Source organism: Bombina bombina, chromosome 8 (genome assembly GCF_027579735.1).
Source record: "Bombina bombina isolate aBomBom1 chromosome 8, aBomBom1.pri, whole genome shotgun sequence".
Taxonomy (NCBI): domain Eukaryota; kingdom Metazoa; phylum Chordata; class Amphibia; order Anura; family Bombinatoridae; genus Bombina; species Bombina bombina.
This window is the reverse complement of record NC_069506.1, coordinates 321,226,781-321,247,295: the sequence shown is the minus strand read 5'-3', so window position 1 is coordinate 321,247,295 and position 20,515 is coordinate 321,226,781. Positions and strand designations below refer to the sequence as shown.

The 20,515-nt window shown below is 37.3% G+C and overlaps 1 protein-coding gene across 1 annotated transcript in view; it reads right to left on the bottom strand.

Moving 5' to 3' along the window:
* PLOD1 (procollagen-lysine,2-oxoglutarate 5-dioxygenase 1) overlaps positions 1–20,176 on the bottom strand; it is a 55,274-nt gene extending 35,098 nt beyond the window's left edge. The window contains exons 1-7 of the mRNA XM_053691532.1: positions 20,025–20,176; positions 16,160–16,251; positions 10,117–10,229; positions 7,674–7,837; positions 6,614–6,726; positions 6,399–6,462; positions 4,376–4,473 (exon numbers count right to left, since the gene is read on the bottom strand). Coding sequence (XP_053547507.1) covers positions 4,376–4,473; positions 6,399–6,462; positions 6,614–6,726; positions 7,674–7,837; positions 10,117–10,229; positions 16,160–16,251; positions 20,025–20,145 — 765 coding nt within the window. The 5' untranslated portion in view covers positions 20,146–20,176. The remainder of the gene's footprint in view (positions 1–4,375; positions 4,474–6,398; positions 6,463–6,613; positions 6,727–7,673; positions 7,838–10,116; positions 10,230–16,159; positions 16,252–20,024) is intronic.
* Positions 20,177–20,515: the final 339 nt, after the last annotated feature.

The following is a 20,515-nucleotide window of genomic DNA, read 5'->3' as shown; positions in this document are numbered from 1 at the left end:
GATTCAGATAGGGCATGCAAATTTAAATAACTTTCCAATTTACTTGTTGAAAGCTAAGCCTGGGTAGGCTCATGTGCCGATTTCTAAGCCCCTGAAGGAAGCCTCTTATCTAATATAAGGGGTAATCACAGGGGTAAAAAAATGTGTATTAATATAACTGTGTTGGTTATGCAAAACTGGGGAATGTGTAATAAAGAGATTATCTATCTTTTTAAACAATATAAATAATCTGGAGTAGACTGTTCCTTTAATGTACTGAGAAAGTCCTGACATGGTTCAGTAATGCATTGTGTCTTCCAAGTGGACTTGACCAGTGGCGTCACTAGGGTTGGTGTCACCTGGTGCGGTAACACATGGTGTCACCCCAAACCCATTTTACTAATGTGGAGCTTTAACATCAGCCATATATTATATATATGCTTCTTGAGCTAGTGTCATATAGACATAACAATATTTTTAAAAGTAAATAATAATAATAATAATATGCAACTTGATGAGTGTCTTTTGTGTATATTTGTAGCATGTGTGATTGTGTGTGTAGGGGGTATTTTGTGTGATTTGTGTGATGTGTGTGTTTGTATATGTGTAAGTGTGTGTGAGAGTGTGTGTGATGCGTGCATTTGTATATGTGTGAGTGTGTGAGAGTGTGTGTGTGTTAGATGTATATGTGTGAGTGTGTGTGTGATGTGTGTGTTTTGTGAGAGTGTGTGTGTGTGTGTGTTTTGTGAGAGTGTGTGTGTGTGTGTTTTGTGAGAGTGTGTGTGTGTGTGTGATGTATATGTGTGAGTGTGTGTGTGATGTATATGTGTGAGAGTGTGTGTGTGTGTATATGTGTGATGCGTGTGTAGTGGGTATTTTGTGTGATTTGTGTGATGTGTGTGTTTGTATATGTGTATGTGTGTGTGAGAGTGTGTGTGATGCGTGCGTTTGTATATTTGTGTGTGTGAGAGTGTGTGTGTGTGAGATGTATATGTGTGAGAGTGTGTGTTTGTATATGTGTGAGAGTGTGTGTGTGATGTGTGTGCTTTGTGAGAGTGTGTGTGTGTGAGATGTATATGTGTGAGAGTGTGTGTGTGTGTGTGTGTGTGTGTGTGTGTGTGTGTGTGTGTATATATGTGTGATGCGTGTGTGTAGTGTATTGTATGCCTGATGTCTTTAGTGAGTGTGCATGTATGTATTTAAAATACTTCACACTTGAAACAACAGCACTCAGTAAAATAAAGATGTCAAAGCTATAGTGCTCTAGCAGAATATTATATTAACCCATCCTGTTCACAGACAAGTTGTTATCATAGATATAAAGAAAGTTGTGCAATCCTGGACAATGTCTTAACTGTGTTTTGAATGTATCTTATAGTTATTTGTTGTTTGGGGAAAAAAGTTAATTTCTTTCTCAGTACTTCACTGGTCTCTTTTTTTTGTTGGGTGGGCTTGTTTTAGACTGTTGTTCTCTTAGGGGATTTCACATTAACTGTCCCTAAAACAGAGCACTCACGGCTGGCTGCATACATTGTAATTTGGGTACATTACACTGCACAGTTAATCTTATTTTCAGCTGCTGCCAATTGTTTAAACAGATCAGCTTAAAGGGACAGTCTAGTAAAAATTATACTTTCATGAATCAGACATGGCACGCAATTTTAAACAACTTTCCAATGTTGCTTTGTTCCCTTGGTGGTATTTTTGAAAATCTAAACCTAGGTAGGCTCAAACTGATTGCTAAACTGTTGAAAACTGCCTCTTATCTCAGAGCATTTTGAACGTTTTTCACAGTTAGAGAGTACTAGTTCATGTGTGTCATTCCGATAACATTGTGCTCACCCCTCTTGAGTTATTTAGGAGTCTGCACTGATTGGCTAAACTGTATGTCTGTCAAAAGCACTGAGATAAGGGGGAAGTCTGGAGAGGCTTAGATACCAGGTAATCACAGAGGTAAAACATATTAATATAACAATGTTGGTTATTCAAAACTAGGCAATGGGAAATAAACAATAAAAATTCTGGTGTAGACTGTCCCTTTAACTGTGTAAAGTAATGTATCCAAATAACACTATATGCATAATGCTGTCTGTTTTAAGCTGTTCAAAGTCAGCAGTGAGTGAGTTAATTGAAAGTCTCCATCTTGGAGAAAACTTTTCTGCTAAATACTTTTTTTGGTTAGAATATATAAGATAAAGTAAGGGGAAGGTTTATGCTTTCTCTATATAAGATACAGACACACACAAGCAATGCTAATAATTGTTATGTTTGTAAAGGATTGACTATACCTATTTTTGATGTTTTTTTCCCCATTTGGTAGTGTAAATGTTACCATTGGTTATAGTTGGGTAAAAGTTTTTTTTTTACAAATGGCATGTATATTTAAAAGGGACAGTCAACACCAAAAATGTTATTGTTTTAAAAGATAGATAATCCCTTTATTACCCATTCCCCAGTTTTGCATAACCAACACTGTTATATTAATATATGTTTTACCTCTGTGATTACCTTGTATCTAAGCCTCTACAGACTGCCCTCTTATTTCAGTTCTTTTGACAGACTTGCATTTTAGCCAATCAGTGCTCACTACTTGGTAAATTTACGTGCATGAGCTCAATGCTATCTATATGAAACACATGAACTAACGCCCTCTAGTGGTAAAAACCCCCCGGTCAAAACGCATTTAGATTAGAGGTGGCATTCAAGGTCTAAGAAATTAGCATATGAACCTCCTAGGTAATAAAAGTAAATTGGAAAGTTGTTTAAAATTACATGCCCTATTTGAATCATAAAAAAAAATTTGGACTTGACTGGCCCTTTAAGCTACTTTTTACATCCCCAGTGTAGTTGCACTTAATTGTCATGTATGTTAATTTACAAGTTGTCAGTGCTTTCCATCAAGTCTGTCTTTGTGCAATACATGTGCAATACAACTGTATAAAAAATGTCTCTATTCTCTGTGACAAGCACAGTCCCACACCTTACACTCTAACTAACACCAATGCCAGCCCCCTACCTTCTGTACCACGCTTTTGCTTCAAAAGCCTACAGTATTATACTTTATTTATGAAGCGCCAACATATTCCGCAGCACTGTCCATGGAAAAATCACTTCCTTGATGTCTGCATGGTGGAGAGGACGAGGGGGCGGTACCTGCTGATGATTAATCCACATACCTCAGTCTGTTGCTCAAAACACACACACATCAGTCTGACACGGGGGAGGGAGCAAAGAGGGGAAGGGGTGTTTGCTGGGCTCATTTAACAGAGTCTGAGCTGCTAGCCAGGCTTCTTTCCTATATATTTTAAGCGCCTGAACTAAGATGTCAGATATGGGACTGTTGTCAATTATGTGTCTGGCCCTGGTCTCACCCCCCCTCCCCTGAGAGTGTCACCCAGTGCGGGCCGCACCCCCTAGTGACGCTACTGGACTTGACTAGATTTAGAGGCAAGCATCTGTGCAATATTAAAATACAGAAACCAATAACAGCATTTTATAATTATGTCCCTTTAAATGGGCATTAAACTCTAAATAAATGCTAGATAGAATGATGCAGTCAAAGAAAATATTAGTCTGAGAATAACATGTAGATGTATTTTTAAAGTTTCATTAGCTGTTTAAATAGTGACAAAATAAGTGAAACGTTTTAGTGCCTAATGGGAGCTGCCATGTTGTAACTCAGGTTACCTTCTCTGCTGTGGCCAATTAGGGACAGTTATAAAACGGTCACTAGAGTGTGCAGCATCCACATCTAAAATAAACTGAAAAGCTCACAATTTTAGAATAGAATTGCAGGAAAAGGGGATACAATAAATAAAGCATATTCCAGAGGTTTTTTATGTATACCATTTATCCTTTTTATTACCATCTTAATGTGTTTAATGTCCCTTTAAGCTTGCATGGGCAGACTTGAAGGGCACGTTGGTTATTATACTCTATGTTTGTACAATTGGAGACTGGCAGCTCACAAGTTTGGTTTAATTAGGATTTCTAAAAAGATGTGGACGAGGAGTAGCCCGACCACAAAGTTGAAAGGAAAATACAAATTAAAGATCACAAGCCCAAAATTGTACTTTCATGATTCACATATATTATACAATAATAAAAATTCCAATTTACTTTTATTATCAGATTTGCTTCATGAACCTGTTAACCTTTGTTGACGGAGCAGCAATGCACTACTGGGAGATAATTGAGCCAATGACAAGCATATATACAGTATGTGCAGCCACCAATCAGTAGTCGAGTCTACCTAGGTATGCTTTTCATACCAAGTGAATTAAGCAAAGAAGAACATAAATCATTTGGGAAGTTGTAAACAATTGCATGCTCTGTTGGAATAATGAATTAATAGTGACTTTGCTTTCCCTTTGCAGAGAAGCTGTACTCTACTTACCTTGGTTTCTTCATCTCCCAGGAGCAAGACCGGCAACGTGTCGTACTGAAGGTTCCGTGCTCTCACTCGTCCATTCTCAAATTTTAGCACAACATCCCCTGGAAGCCAAATGAAAAAGCAGAAGATGGAGCAATAAATGCTGGCAGTAATGTGCAGATAATATGATGTTTTTTTAAGCAGAAAAGGAAGTAACATTTATAGAGGGTTTTACTGGGAAGAAACATCAGCACAAATTTTGTCCAAATCTCAGGAAGAACTCAGAGACCTGAAACTACATAGTGCATTTAGTTTGCAAGAGTATGACAAGGTCCTGGATCAGCAGTGCACAGATATAGCATATCTCTGTGTTACACAATCATTATGAAACATTGTGTTTTCCCTAGACTGAAAAAAAATGGAAGTATTCATGAGATATATATATATATATATATATATATATATATATATATATATCACTATCCTCTCTCTCGTTTAAAATCCTCCACTATGCACAAAATATAGAGAAAATAACTCATTATGTAGTTAATTGACAAAATCTAGACAGGCCAGAAGGCTTGATTTCCCACAGAAAACCTCTGAATTACATTGTTTCCAATGCAGCAAAGGATTCCGGGTACGCTATGCAAATTAGGTTCATAATGACACACCTTTTTACTTCAAGTCTGCTTTTCAGCAGATTCCCTTTACGCCATATTCAAACCTTCTCCCAGCTGATGAGTGGCAAAAACCACAAAACAGTCTGTCCTGGGATGGTTATGAATCACTGCACTAACCCTAGCTAAGCTTATAAACTGTGTGAACAGTGATGCTTTGGAATAAAGGGAATCTGCTGAAAAGCAGACTTGCAGTAAAAAGGTGTGTCATTGTGAATAGATAAATAGATAGATAGATAGATAGATAGATAGAGAGAATAACTCATTGTGTAGTTCATTAACAAAATCTAGACAGGCCAGAAGGCTTGTTTTCCCACAGAAAACCTCTGAATTACATTGTTTCCAATGCAGCAAAGGATTCTCGGTAAGGTATGCAAATTAGGTTCACAATGACACAACTTTTTACTTCAAGTCTGCTTTTCAGCAGATTCCCTTAACGCCAAAGCATCACTGTTCACACAGTTTATAAGCTTAGCTAGGGTTAGTGCAGTGATTCATAACCATCCAAGGACAGACTGATCGTGGTTTTTGCCACTCATCAGCTGGGAGAAGGTTTGAATTTGGTGTAAAGGGAATCTGATGAAAAGCAGACGAAGTAAAAAGGTGTGTCATTATGAACCTAATTTGCATAGCGTACCCAGAATCCTTTGCTGCGTTGGAAACAATGTAATTCAGAGGTTTTCTGTGGGAAAACAAGCCTTCTGGCCTGTCTAGATTTTGTCAATGAACTACATAATGAGTTATTTTCTCTATATTTTGTGCATAGTGGAGGATTTTAAACGAGAGAGAGATTAGAGAGAGGATAGAGAGGTAGTGATTATATATATATAATATATTATAGTTAAGTTAAAGTGACATGAAAACCAATTTTTCTTTCATGATTTAGAAAGAGCATACAGTTTTAAACAGCTTTCCAATTTACTTCTATTATCTAATTTGCTTCGTTCTCTTGAGATCCTTTTTTGAAAGCATATCTAAATTGGCTCAGTAGCTGCTGACTGAAGGCTGCACATAGATGCATCGTGTGATTGGCTCACCCATGTTCATAGCTATTTCTTCAACAAAGGATATATAAAGAATAAAGCAAATTAGATCATAGAAGTCAATTGGAATGTGTATTTGAATCATGAAAGAAAAATGTGGGGTTTCGTGTCTCTTTAATGGATAAAATTTTAAAAATTTAAATGGAACCTAAAAAATGTACTATTAAGCTAAGTAAACAGTTATAAACACAAATGGCGGAAATATTAACATTTTGTCCATCACACTAATACCAAAATATATGTCTTTTCTTTTGTAGCAAAATGGTTGAATAATTAATTCAGTATTTTTAATATAAAAAAAATAAGAAACTTGTAGATCTTACGCACCCGCTGATCCGTGCAGATTTTGGAAAATTCGGCATCTGTGATCTAAGGTTATATTAATCTTCTCCTTGATAGAAACAAAATACAATACATTTAAGAACTGTGAAACAGATTTAAATGTTATAATAATCTTAAAGAGGATCACTGTAATATTAGTTTATTTGCTACAATATATGATCAATATTTTAGCTAGAGATATATTAACCTGTGCTACTTACCCTTTTCACAGGGTCTAGAAAAATGTTTGTGTAAAATAACTGGTCGCTATTTTCATCTGCGCCATCCCAGTCAGCCACCATTTTGTGCAAATGTGCAGCAGAGCCAATAATTGCTGTGAAGGAATAACATTAATACAAGAAAATGAGTTATTCTGGGCAATTCCCAAAAACCTGATGGTTATTTTTAAATGCATTTGCATTTAACATTACTAAACACTTACTGTGGCCCACATGTCAAAAATATATAGGGACTGCCCTGAGTTAAAGTTCTTTGATCCAAGGAACATTCACAGTTCAACACAAAATATATTTACAATGTTATGCATTGGTAAGATATGAATTGTGAATTATGTCTGCTTACTTGCTCCTGTATTCTATACACAACATCTGCAGGATGCAGCTAAGATCTTGAATAAGAAAAATGCTGTGGCTCGGGCACCCCTGAACTTTGTAAAACCCATGTTAGCCATCACTGCCACCCTCATATGTAGTGCACATAATACATTTAAATCCTGTTCTACAAGAAAGCAGACTTCCCTTGCAGGGTCTATTTTAAATAAAGCTTCTCATTTTATCTAATATCCAGGAGGAGGTTTCTTCCAAAATATGCTTTTTTATTTTGGGATTAAACGTTGTAATTTTTTTGCATATATTTTACCAATTCTGATGTGAGGGATATTGAAACTGCTTTCTAAATATCTCTTTTGAGGTCACATATTTTACCATCAATAACTCAGTGCTTAGGCAGTAAATTATGACTGTATGTCCATACATAGAGGAAGATAAAAGACTTTGGCCTGAAGCAAAGAGAGGGTATTGCCGCTACATATTTCCAGCCCAGCAGGTATATCCTTATAGTGCCCATAGTCCCGCTAGGAACACAACCATACACTGTTAGAGAATGGACAATATTGCTAGGTATGCAAGCGATTTTGTCCAGTAACCAGTATCTCTTGAGTGTGCTTGTGTCTATATAAAATGAGAACGTTACATTTCAAACTGAATCTATCCTTTTCCACAAATGAGAAAACAAAGTCATATGATGAGAGACTTGTCTCACCTCCGGACCCCAGGAAACGCTTGCCATCTCTGACTTGGGGATACTTTGCTTCCAGAAGGAGATCAGGGAAAGCTGCTGCTTCTGCTGAGAAAACCACTTTACTCTTGGCCTGCTTGTATTTCTTAAGTAGTTCAGTGGGACCAGATGCAAAGATCACATCGTAGCTTCCAAAACAAATATGTAAAAAAAAGTGATAACGAAGAGGGTAAGTGCTCTCATGTGTACAACATACACATCACATTACTAGACGCAATTCTATTCTTAAACAGAAAAACATTTTAATAATGCTTAACCCCTTAATGACCGAGGACGTGCAGGGTACGTCCTCAAAAAAAAGGCAGTTAACGCCTGAGGACGTACCCTGCACGTCCTCGGTGTGGAAAGCAGCTGGAAGCGATCCTGCTCGCTTCCAGCTGCTTTCCGGTTATTGCAGTGATGCCTCGATATGGAGGCATCCTGCAATAACTCTAGATGGCCATCCGATGCAGAGAGAGCAACTCTGTGGCCCTCTCTGCACCGGACATCGATGGCCGGTATCGTTGGTGGGTGGGAGCCGACTTGGGAGGCGGGTGGGCGGCCATCGATGGGCCGGGTAATGTAGAGGGGGGCGGGATCGGGAGCAGGGCCGATGGGGGCGCGCGCGGGGCGGGAGCGGGTGGGAACGCTAAACTAAAGAAAATATAAAAGTGTATAAAAGTTTGAGAAAGGGGTATTTTAATTTGAAAAATATAAATCGAAGGTATCTAGGAGGGGGTGGGGGGTTGGTCTTTGGTGGGGCAGGGAGCTACACTACAGAAAAGGGGAAAAATTTAAAAATATCATCAATTTTATTCTAAACTGGGTACTGGCAGACATCTGCCAGTACCCAAGATGGCGGCCATTAAGACAGAGGGGGAGAGTTAGAGAGCTGTTTGGTGGGGGATCAGTCAGGTTGGGGGCTAAAGGGGGGTCCTACAGAGCAGCATATGTAAATATGCCTTTTCTTTAAAAAAAAAAAAAAAAGCCCAAATATAGCTTTTATTTTAGTACTGGCAGTTTCTGCTAGTACTTAAGATGGCGGGGACAATTGTGGGGTGGGGGAGGGAAGAGAGCTGTTTGGGAGGGATCAGGGGGTCTGATGTTTCAGGTGGGAGGCTAAGCTCTACACTAAAGCTAAAATTAACCCTGCAAGCTCCCTACAAGCTACCTAATTAACTCCTTCACTGCTAGCCATAATACATGTGATGCGCATTTAGCGGCCTAAGTACCAAAAAGCACCGCCAAAGCCATATATGTCTGCTATTTCTGAACAAAGGGGATCACAGAGAAAAATTTACAACCATTTATGCCATAATTGCACAAGCTGTTTGTAAATAATTTCAGTGAGAAACAAAAAGTTTGTGAAAAAGGGAACTTTTTTTTTTATTTGATCGCATTTGGCGGTGAAATGGTGGCATGAAATATACCAAAATGTGCCTAGATCAATACTTTGGGTTGTCTGCTACACTAGACTAAAGCTAAAATTAACCCTACAAGCTCCCTAATTAACCCCTGCACTGCTGGGCATAATACACGTGTGGTGCGCAGCAGCATTTAGCGGCCTTCTAATTACCAAAAAGCAATGCCAAAGCCATATATCTCTGCTATTTCTGAACAAAGGGGATCCCAGAGAAAAATTTACAACCATTTGTGCCATAATTGCACATGCTGTTTGTAAATAATTTCAGTGAGAAACCGAAAGTTTGTGAAAAAGTGAACGATTTTTTGTATTTGATCGCATTTGGCGGTGAAATGGTGGCATGAAATATACCAAAATTGGCCTAGGTCAATACTTTGGGATGTCTTCTAAAAAAAAAATATATACATGTCAAGGGATATTCAGGGATTCCTGAAAGATATCAGTGTCCCAATGTAACTAGCGCTAATCTTGAATAAAATGGTTTGGAAATAGCAAAGTGCTACTTGTATTTATGGCCCTATAACTTGCAAAAAAAGCAAAGAACATGTAAACATTGGGTATTTCTAAACTCAGGACAAAATTTAGAAAATATTTAGCATGGGTGTTTTTTGGTGGTTGTAGATGTGTAACAGATTTTGGGGGTCAAAGTTAGAAAAAGTGTGTTTTTTCCATTTTTTTCTCATATTTTATAAAAATTTTTATAATAAATTATAAGATATGATGAAAATAATGGTATCTTTGGAAAGTCCATTTAATGGCGAGAAAAACGGTATATAATATGTGTGGGTACAGTAAATGAGCAAGAGGAAAATTACAGCTAAACACAAACACTGCAAAAATGTAAAAATAGCCTTGGTCCCAAACGGACAGAAAATGGAAAAGTGCTGTGGTCATTAAGGGGTTAAACATGCTCTATTTAATGTTCTAATTAGGTGCAGATCAATTATGTTTCTGTAAGCAGTGGCCAATAAAAAAATAAAAATCAGCAAGGTAATTAGGTGCTACCTATCTGTGAAAAGGACTGTCAGATCCTCAGTCTCGGCATACTCCTCCAAGGCTGATTTCAAGAGACGAACCTTTTGCCCTGGACCTGTCCACTTTTCTCCAAGTCCCAAAACCTTATTAAAAAAAAAAAAAAAAAAGTTACTTTTTGACAAGAAGCATCATCACTAATAAAATCTTATAGCTGATTCAAATGTATTGAAATATTCCTGATATTAATGAGATATCTACTACTATTTAAAATAAACTCTTTCTTTTTAAGAGTACAACTATTAAATAAACAAACATTTTTGTATGCACCTTTATATCTAGCACCTATTATTATTGGATGTTAATATTTTATATGTATATTTTAAAAACAGAGTCTTTTAGATTCCAAATCAATATATATTATATGTACATAAAAAGAGGACAAAAAAATCCCAAATCATTCTGACATATATATAACCTGAATGCTTCCACTTATATGTACATATATATATATACACTAATAGTGAATATTTTAATATTTTATTATACTGGGATATACACTATTCCAATATTCTGGAATCACACTCTAAGGGGCCTAGTTATCAAGCCGTCAACCTCAAATACGCTGGAATTCCGCAGCCTATTTGTGGCGAGGCTGATTCGCCTTAGTTATCAAAGGCTAGAGACCGGCAAAAGTAGAATTTTGTGACGTAAACTTCGATCCGCCGGACTCAGTCCAACACAGATCGATTCTTACGTCACTCCAGATGTTCCGCACACAAGTGCGGCACAATCTGACTACTTTTGCTAGTTATCAAAAAACTAGCAGGTACGCTCGGCACTTTTACGGCCCAGCGTACCTGGTTTTCAATCCGCCACCCTGGAGGCGGCGGATCCCATAGGAATCAATGGGAGTCTGACCATAGCGAAAGTACAAGTTCGCTGCTGCCAGACATCCCATTCATTCCTATGGGAGCTGTCTACACCTAACACCCTAACATGTACCCCGAGTCTAAACACCACTAATCTGCCCCCCTACACCGCCGCAACTAAATAAAGTTATTACCCCCTAAACGCTCCCGGAGCCCACCGCAAGCTACTCTATACATATTAACCCCTAAACCGCCGCTCCCGGAGCCCACCGCAACTATAATAAAGTTACTAACCCCTAAACCGCCGCTCCCGGAGCCCAACGCCACCTACATTATACCTAGTAACCCCTATCCTGCCCCCCTATACCGCCGCCCTCTATAATAACGTTATTAACCCCTATCCTGCTGATCCCGCACCTCGCCGCAAATAAATAGTTTAACCCCTAAACCGCCGCTCCCTGAACCCGCCGCAACCTATATTAAATTTATTAACCCCTATCCTGCCCCCCCCTACACCGTCGCCACCTATAATAAATTTATTAACCCCTATCCTGCCCCCCACTACACCGCCGCCACTGTAATAAATTTATTAACCCCTAAACCTAAGTCTAACACTAACCCTAAAACCCCCCTAACTTAAATATTAATTAACCTGTAAAATAAAAACTAACCTAAGTTACAATTACACCTAACACTACACTATACTTAAATAAATTATTCCTATTTAAAACTAAATACTTACCTTTAAAATAAACCCTAATATAGCTACAATATAAATAATAATTATATTGTAGCTATCTTAGGATTTATTTTTATTTTACAGGCAAATTTCAATTTATTTTAACTAGGTACAATAGCTATTAAAAAGTTATTAACTATTTAATAGCTTACCTAGCTAAAATAAAGAGAAATTAACCTGTAAAATAAATCCTAACCTAAGTTACAATTAAACCTAACACTACACTATCATTAAATAAATTACCTACAAATAACTACAATTAAATACGATTACATTTGAAAAACTATTAAGCTACTTACACCTAATCTAAGCCCCCTAATAAAATAACAAACCCCCCCCAAAATAAAAAAAATGCCCTACCCTATTCTAAATTAAAAAAGTTCAAAGCTCTTTTACCTTACCAGCCCTTAAAAGGGCCATTTGTGGGGCATGCCCCAAAGAATTCAGCTCTTTTGCCTGTAAAAGAAAAATACAACCCCCCCCCAACATTACAACCCACCACCCACATACCCCTAATTTAACCCAAACCTCCCTTAAAATAACCTAACACTAATCCCCTGAAGATCATCCTACCTTTAGTTGTCTTCACTCAGCCGAGCAGCGATGGAACCGAAGAGGACATCCGGAGCGGCAGAAGTGATCATCCAAGGGGCACTGAAGAAATCTTCCATCCGATGAAGTGATCCTCCAAGCGGCGCTAAAGAAGTCTTCCATCCGGGTGATGTCATCTTCCAAGAGGTGCTGAAGAAGTCTTCTATCCGGGCAATGTCATCTTCCAAGCCGGGTCTTCAATCTTAATCCCGCCGACGGATTCTATCAGCCGATCGGAATTAAGGTAGGAAAAATCTGATTGGCTGATCGAAACAGCCAATACAATGCGAGCTCAATCTGATTGGCTGATTGGATCAGCCAATCGGATTGAACTTGAATCTGATTGGCTGATTCAATCAGATTTTTCCTACCTTAATTCCGATTGGCTGATAGAATCCTATCAGCCAATCGGAATTGAAGGGACGCCATCTTGGATGACGTCCCTTAAAGGAGCCTTCATTCGTTGGTAGTCCGTCGGTAAAGAAGGATGTTCCGCGTCGGCGGGATGAAGACTGAAGACCCGGCTTAGAAGATGACATTGCCCGGATAGAAGACTTCTTCAGCGCCTCTTGGAAGATGACATCGCCCGGATGGAAGATTTCTTCAGCACCCCTTGGATGATCACTTCTGCCGCTCCGGATGTCCTCTTCGGTTCCATCGCTGCTCGGCTGAGTGAAGACAAGGTAGGATGATCTTCAGGGGATTAGTGTTAGGTTATTTTAAGGGGGGTTTGGGTTAGATTAGGGGTATGTGGGTGGTGGGTTTTAATGTGGGGGGGGGGTTGTATTTTTCTTTTACAGGCAAAAGAGCTGAATTCTTTGGGGCATGCCCCACAAATGGCCCTTTTAAGGGCTGGTAAGGTAAAAGAGCTTTGAACTTTTTAAATTTAGAATAGGGTAGGGCATTTTTTTATTTTGGGGGGGTTTGATTAGGTGTAAGTAGCTTAAAATTGTTGTAATATTTTTCAAATGTTTGTAACTTATTTTTTTTATTTTTTGTACTTTAGTTAGTTTATGTAATTGTATTTAATTGTAGTTATTTGTAGGTAATTTATTTAATAATAGTGTAGTGTTAGGTTTAATTGTAACTTAGGTTAGGATTCATTTTACAGGTAATTTTGTATTTCTTTTAGCTAGGTAGTTATTAAATAGTTAATAACTATTTAATAACTATTCTAACTAGCTAAAATAAATACAAAGTTAGCTGTAAAATAAAAATAAATCCTAAGATAGCTACAATATAATTATTTATATTGTAGCTATATTAGGGTTTATTTTAAAGGTAAGTATTTAGTTTTAAATAGGAATAATTTATTTAAGTATAGTGTAGTGTTAGGTGTAATTGTAACTTAGGTTAGTTTTTATTTTACAGGTTAATTTCTCTTGATTTTAGCTAGGTAAGCTATTAAATAGTTAATAACTATTTAATAGCTATTGTACCTAGTTAAAATAAATTGAAAGTTGCCTGTAAAATAAAAATAAATCCTAAGATAGCTACAATATAATTATTATTTATATTGTAGCTATATTAGGGTTTATTTTAAAAGGTAAGTATTTCGTTTTAAATAGGATTAACTTAGTTAATAAGAGAAATATTATTTAGATTTATTTAATTAATATTTAAGTTAGGGGGGTTTTAGGGTTAGTGTTAGACTTAGGTTTAGGGGTTAATAAATTTATTACAGTGGCGGCGGTGTAGTGGGGGGCAGGATAGGGGTTAATAAATTTATTATAGGTGGCGACGGTGTAGGGGGGGCAGATTAGGGGTTAATAAATTTAATATAGGTTGCGGCAGCGTCCGGGAGCGGCGGTTTAGGGGTTATACTATTTATTTAGTTGCGGCGAGGTGCGGGATCAGCAGGATAGGGGTTAATAACTTTATTATAGAGGGCGACGGTATAGGGGGGGCAGGATAGGGGTTAATAGGTATAATGTAGGAGGCAGCGGTGTCCGGGAGCGGCAGTTTAGGGGTTAATACATTTATCAGAGTTGCGGCAGGGTCTAGGAGTGGCGGTTTAGGTGTTAATAACTTTATTTAGGGGCGGGGGGCTCCGGGGGCGCCGGTATAGGGGGTAGAACAGTGTAGTTAGTGTGGGTGCTTAGTGACAGGCTAGCAATAAAGCTGTGAAAAAGCCGAAGAGCAGCGAGATCGGATGAGTGATAACTCTCACAGTCCGCTGCTCATCGCCCCGTACTTGGTGCGCGGCTTTTTGACAGCTTTATTTGATAACTTAGGCGAAATTTTTCAGGTCCGCGGCGGCGATGTGAGGCGAGCTTAGGCGGGCGTATTGGGCCGGCGAAGGCAGGAAAGTTGACACGTTGATAACTACCCCCCTAATGCTTTTTCCTTGGCTGAACTAGCGCCACTCTACAACTTCCTGTTTTACACTGCATAATACATAACCGTGTTTGAGAGACCACGGTCTAACCTTAGAGTTGGCAAGGAGGACTGATACAATAGGAATAGGGTCCAGATATAGTTTTGATCTACTACTAAGATGTTAAAAAGATGAGTGAACCAAACAGTGTGCATCAATCAGAATATGGAAATATAGGGTGGCATTACCTTAAAAACAAAAAGGGAAATCTAACATATAGATAAAAGCTTTTTTATGTAATGGAGAATACATAGCATTATTTACACTATATTTACACTGCAATGTGCCAGCAGTTTATAGCCTAATAAAGGTGAACAATTAATAACATGCTGTAATGAATAAAACAGAAAATGAATAGGAGGAAAGGCTGCTACAAAACCATTCCCGAGCACTGTGTTTTAAAAAAATAAAAACAAACAACTCTCCCTAACCGTTGAAATGCATTGGCTGGGTGAACTTTGGAATTGTAACTTGGGTTGTACCAGTAGCTGGGGGGGGGTCAATAGTAAATGTTGGTGATATGTCTTATGTAAATATCAATGTCAACATTTGTTTGTGAGCACAAAGAAAATGTATGAATTTCAGCAAAATATGTTTTGCATGTTTCATCCCCTACTTAAATTGCAATATATTTATCCCCACCCTTGACTTACCCCAATCTTATTTAGCCAAATATATAGAGGTTTCTATTGTGCATATGGGAAGGCATGACACAATTAGAGAATGGAATGTATAGCAACCGAGGAAGGGGGAAGGACCCCTAAATTTCTCTATGATATTTAAACATGAATATCTCATGGAACTTATTGTTGTATATGGTACCTATTAGGTATTGTTGTGGACGAATAAAGGAACCATAGGAGATATTCTTAAAGGGCACTAAAGCCACAATTACACTTTTAGGATGCAGAAACAGCCTGCCATTTTAAACAACTTTCCAATTTAATTATGTTATAGTTTTTTCTCAGTCTTTTTATATTCACGGTCTGAGGCAAACAGCACTTACTGAGCATGTCTATAATTATATAAGTCTGTAATTGGCTGATGGCTGTCACATGATACAGTGGGCAGGGCAATGGAAGAAATCTAAGAAATTTCACAGACAAAAATATACCGTTATTTAAAAATTTTAAAAAAAGTGCTATTGCATTGTCTTTTTGTTATTTTATTATAATCATAGAGGCTCTCCAGCCACACTAAAGGAGTGGAACAGCACACGTTTCATAGGTATTTACAGGCAAAGCAAGCAAAATAAATATTGAAAGTATATTGCACGTTTTAATTAATGCACAGAAATACAAACAACATCCCCCTAACTTACAACCTATACGTATGTAAATAATTGTATTGGTTTGATAATGAAACGTGACATTTTTCTTTGTTACATACAATATCTCCTTCCCAGCCCTCTAGTTTAGTAATAATGTTTGTCTCCTCATTTTCTCAGTCAGGTAAGGAATGTTAACGGAACTGGCCTGGGGCATACAGCTCGCTCACCTTCACTTTGTAGTTAAAACATTGTGCAGATCTCTGGAATCGCTTTAAGCCATCAGTTTCCTCTGTTGCAACAGTCAGTACCAAAAGATTATCTGTTACAAAATACAACGTAGCAATTATTCATCTACAAATATCATACATCACAGGGTTTCCCCCCACAATCACTCATGTACTCAGTTCTTGCCGCCATATTACAATATTCTCTGTGTGTCTATATATGAGAACCAAGAACAATTTACTATTGGAGATACAACTGTCAAACAGACCCATAGAAAAGAAAGCATTTAGTATTGCTTAAACGGCCAAAGAAGTCATTTCTGGCATCTAAAGAGTTAACTATCACAAGCACACATACAACAGTATTGTTAACCTCTTTGCTGCTGGAGAAAGCTAAACAAACTTTGCAATGCTCTGCAGCTCTTCCTAACAAACAAAGCCTAACCTTAAAGGGACAGTCAACACCAAAATTGCTATTTTTTTTAAAAAGATAGATAACGCCTTTACTACACATTCCCCAGTTTTGCACAACCAACATTGTTATATTAATATACTTTATAACATTTAAACTTCTAAATATCTGCCTGTTTGTAAGTCACTACAGACAGCCTCTTATCACATGCTTTTTTGTTAGCTTTTCACAACAAGAGACTGCTAATTCATGTGAGCCATATAGATAACATTGTGCTTACGCCCGTGGGTTCTGCACAACACAGCTAAAATGCAAGTCAATAGATAATAAATAACCATGTGATCGTGGAGCTGTCAAAAGAGCCTTAGATACAAGGTAATCACAGAGGTTCAAAGTATATTAAAGGGACAGTATACACCAATTGTCATATAACTGCATGTAATAGACACTACTATAAAGAAGAAGATGCACAGATACTGATATAAAAATCCAGTATAAAACCATTTAAAAACTTACTTAGAAGCTCACAGCTTAGCTCTGTTTAAATGGTAGCTGGAAAGCCCACTGCAAGTGGGAAATAGGAGACCCTCCCCCCTCCCCCTTCTTTTGCATATGAAAAGTCCCTTTACACAAACAGGAGCAAGCTGGAGAAGGTAGCTGACGGTATTCTCATAAAACTTTGGGGCTTGGTTAGGAGTCTGAAAATCAGAGCAATGTTATTTAAAAATAAGCAAAACTATTCATTTAAAAAACAAACAAAAAAAAAAAAACTTTATGGGCTATATAAATAGATCGTCTACAAAACATTTATGCAAAGAAAATTAAAAAAATAAATAAAAATATCTTAAAATGGCATGACCTATTTAAATCATGACTTTCATGTTGCTTTAATATAGTTTTTACTTCCGTAATGTGTCTGCAATAATTAAAAAACACAAATTTGTATTCTCTTACCAACATTGCCACAACTATTTAATAATAATGATAAATATTATTAGTAGTAGTATTATGATTATTGTGCATTTTATTGATTCTGCTGAATCTTATTCCCATGTTTGACATTATGTATGTATGTATGTATGTATATGTGTATGTATATATATATATTTATACTGTATGTATGTATATATATATATATATATATATATATATATATATATATATATATATATATATATATATATAATTTATTTATTGAAATCTTGGTGGTTTTAGAACGAAGCACTGCACCTACTAAAAAGGTTCAGCAGAGCCTTTAGCAGATATCATATTACTAGAACAACTTGCTGTTATACTCCAGTCTTTGCTTGACAAAGGTGCCTTTGAGAAAATAAGTTAACCCCCCCCCCCAACAGCTCATCTCATGCATATACAAGGAAAGCAGACAAAGTGAAGTGCTAAAGCCCCTGGGTACATGGGCAGATATGGTTAAAGAGAAAAAGAAATTAGAATTGGGGTGTGAGAGTTGTGGGAAAATCACAAAGTCCACACAAAAGCAAAAGTCATTTTAACAATGTAGCAAATGAAACAGAGCACACTTAAACTGTGCAATAATTATGATTGGCCATTCAATACAACATATTTCTACCATGCATAGTTGGCCCATGGGACTGAAGCTCATTGGATGATAAGGAAGGAACCAACAGCTCTATTGGTGGACAGGGATATGACCAACCAGCATGACAACAGATTACTATTCAAACAAACATCAATAAAATAAAAAATATTACAAATAACAATGTTCTTTTTGATGCAGAAAATAGAAAAGCAATTATTTTAAAGGGGCATAAAACCCACATTTCTCTTTCACGATTCAGATAAAAAAATCCTATTTTAAACAACATTCCAAACTACTTATCTAATTTGCTTCATTCTTTAGGTATCCTTTGTTCAAGAAATAGCAATATACATTGGGTGAGCCAATAACACAAGGCATCTACGTGCAGCCACCAACCAGCAGCTCCTGAGGCTAAAAAAATATGCTTTTCAACAAAGGACATCAAGAGAATGAAACAAATTAGATAGTAGTAGATTTGAAAAATTGTGTTTAATGTCCCTTTTAGGTCAATAGAAGCATAGCTTTCCACATTGCCACAGATATGTGATATATGTTACCATAAACAATATTTAGGATTGTCAAAAAAAGTAAATCTGACCCCAATCTTTATTACATCTACACTTTGCAACACACAGTGTTACCTTACTCATAATAATTCCTGTCTGACCGAATAAGAATGTTTGGTTCTAGTTATTGTCCAAAGAATCATAATCTTAAGTCTGTAAATACTAAAATAAACGCTTTTCATTTAAATGAATACATTTTCTAAAGTTACTTAGTGAAAGCATTTGTAGTGTGGCCCCTTACTTGAAAAAGCACTGAGCTTGACAAAACAAAAGACAATAATGAAGGCAAATAGTAATATGTAGATGAACAGTGCACTTCCCAGAGTTCCTGGATAAAATATAAAACAAGGCTGCTGCATATTTTGATTAACAAAGTGGAAACTTCTTTACATTTAATCAAACTAGTTTCACTTTTATGGGACAACATTCTGTGTTATATAATTTTGCTGAATGAAAAATAATCACATGGCTGTAAAATGTGTTTCAAATGATTACAGTATATTCCATAGCAGCCTATAAATGTCTGTTCAGCTCTACCTGAGTGGCCCTGCAGGCTCTGATGGGCTGAGCTTCTGTTTAACAGAAATATTTCACAAGCTGCTGTCTATGAACTTTCCAGAAACTACTTCCCCTGCATTCCCCAGTACACTGGGTTATATACTCTGCTGTAAATACCTTTAAACCAGATGTTCCTAAAGGAAATCTGTAACTGTTTTCAAGTAGGATCCTTTTTATTGTCAAATGAATAGCATGTTGTGCAGCTTGTATTGACTTCTCATTCAGGTAAACAAACAATAATATTTTAGAATTAAAAAAAAGAAAAGTATTTTAAAACATTGGGTTAAATGATATTCTGTGTTTAATATAAGTAAATTATAGATTATACTTTTTTTGCACAAGTAACCCCATCCTTTCCTTATAATACTGTCAAGGGGGAGATATATTGCAGTAATATTGATGTAAGCATAATACAAGATTGCTAAAGCCAACATCTCACATGGGGAGACATGGTCATCAATATTACTCTTGGCTGCTAATCACAGGACTGACCACTACTGCACAACATCAGATGCAGGTCCTCAGCCTATTTACTAATTATATTAATGAAATTAGGTTGCAATTCTGAATACAATGTAACAAGTTATACAAAACTTTTATAAAAGCCCTGAGGCATAATATTTGCATGTGATATAATATTCCTACTCCTAAACAATTCAGCAAAGTATTTTATTTACCTAATGTGCAGTTTTTAACCCCTAATAACCCAGCATGATCTCAACAGTCCATTTACTACTACTTGGGCTAGTATTAGAATTTAGTATAAATACTCACCCTCTGGTTTGCTGCAATAAGCCCCATGGGGCAGAAAAATCAGGGTAATAACCCCCAGAAGAAGCAGAGACATCGTGGGAACTAACCGGCAACCACTAGTGGAATCCCAGGCAGTCCCCATCCCCAGTTCCCCAAGACTCACTGTGCCACGCAGTGACCACGCCCACATAGCACACAGACACACCCCTTTCCTCATCTCAGGCTTCTGATTGGTTACAAAGTACACCCATATCCTGAGTCAAGCTGTGTTGCTCCATTTCTGTTGAGCGTTAACCCCTGCACTGCCACACCACAGCAGTGCAGCTATTCCATAACTATACAGCCTTCCAATGATCATAACAACTCTTCCTGATCTCAGCTTATTATATGAAAATGTAGAAGTGGCATTTACACTACAGGACCTGGTCAAACAAACAAGTATAGGGAAGTGATAATGTGTTCTTTTCCAGACTCACTGCCAGCTTCAGAGGTGACTTACATTGTCTAATTGC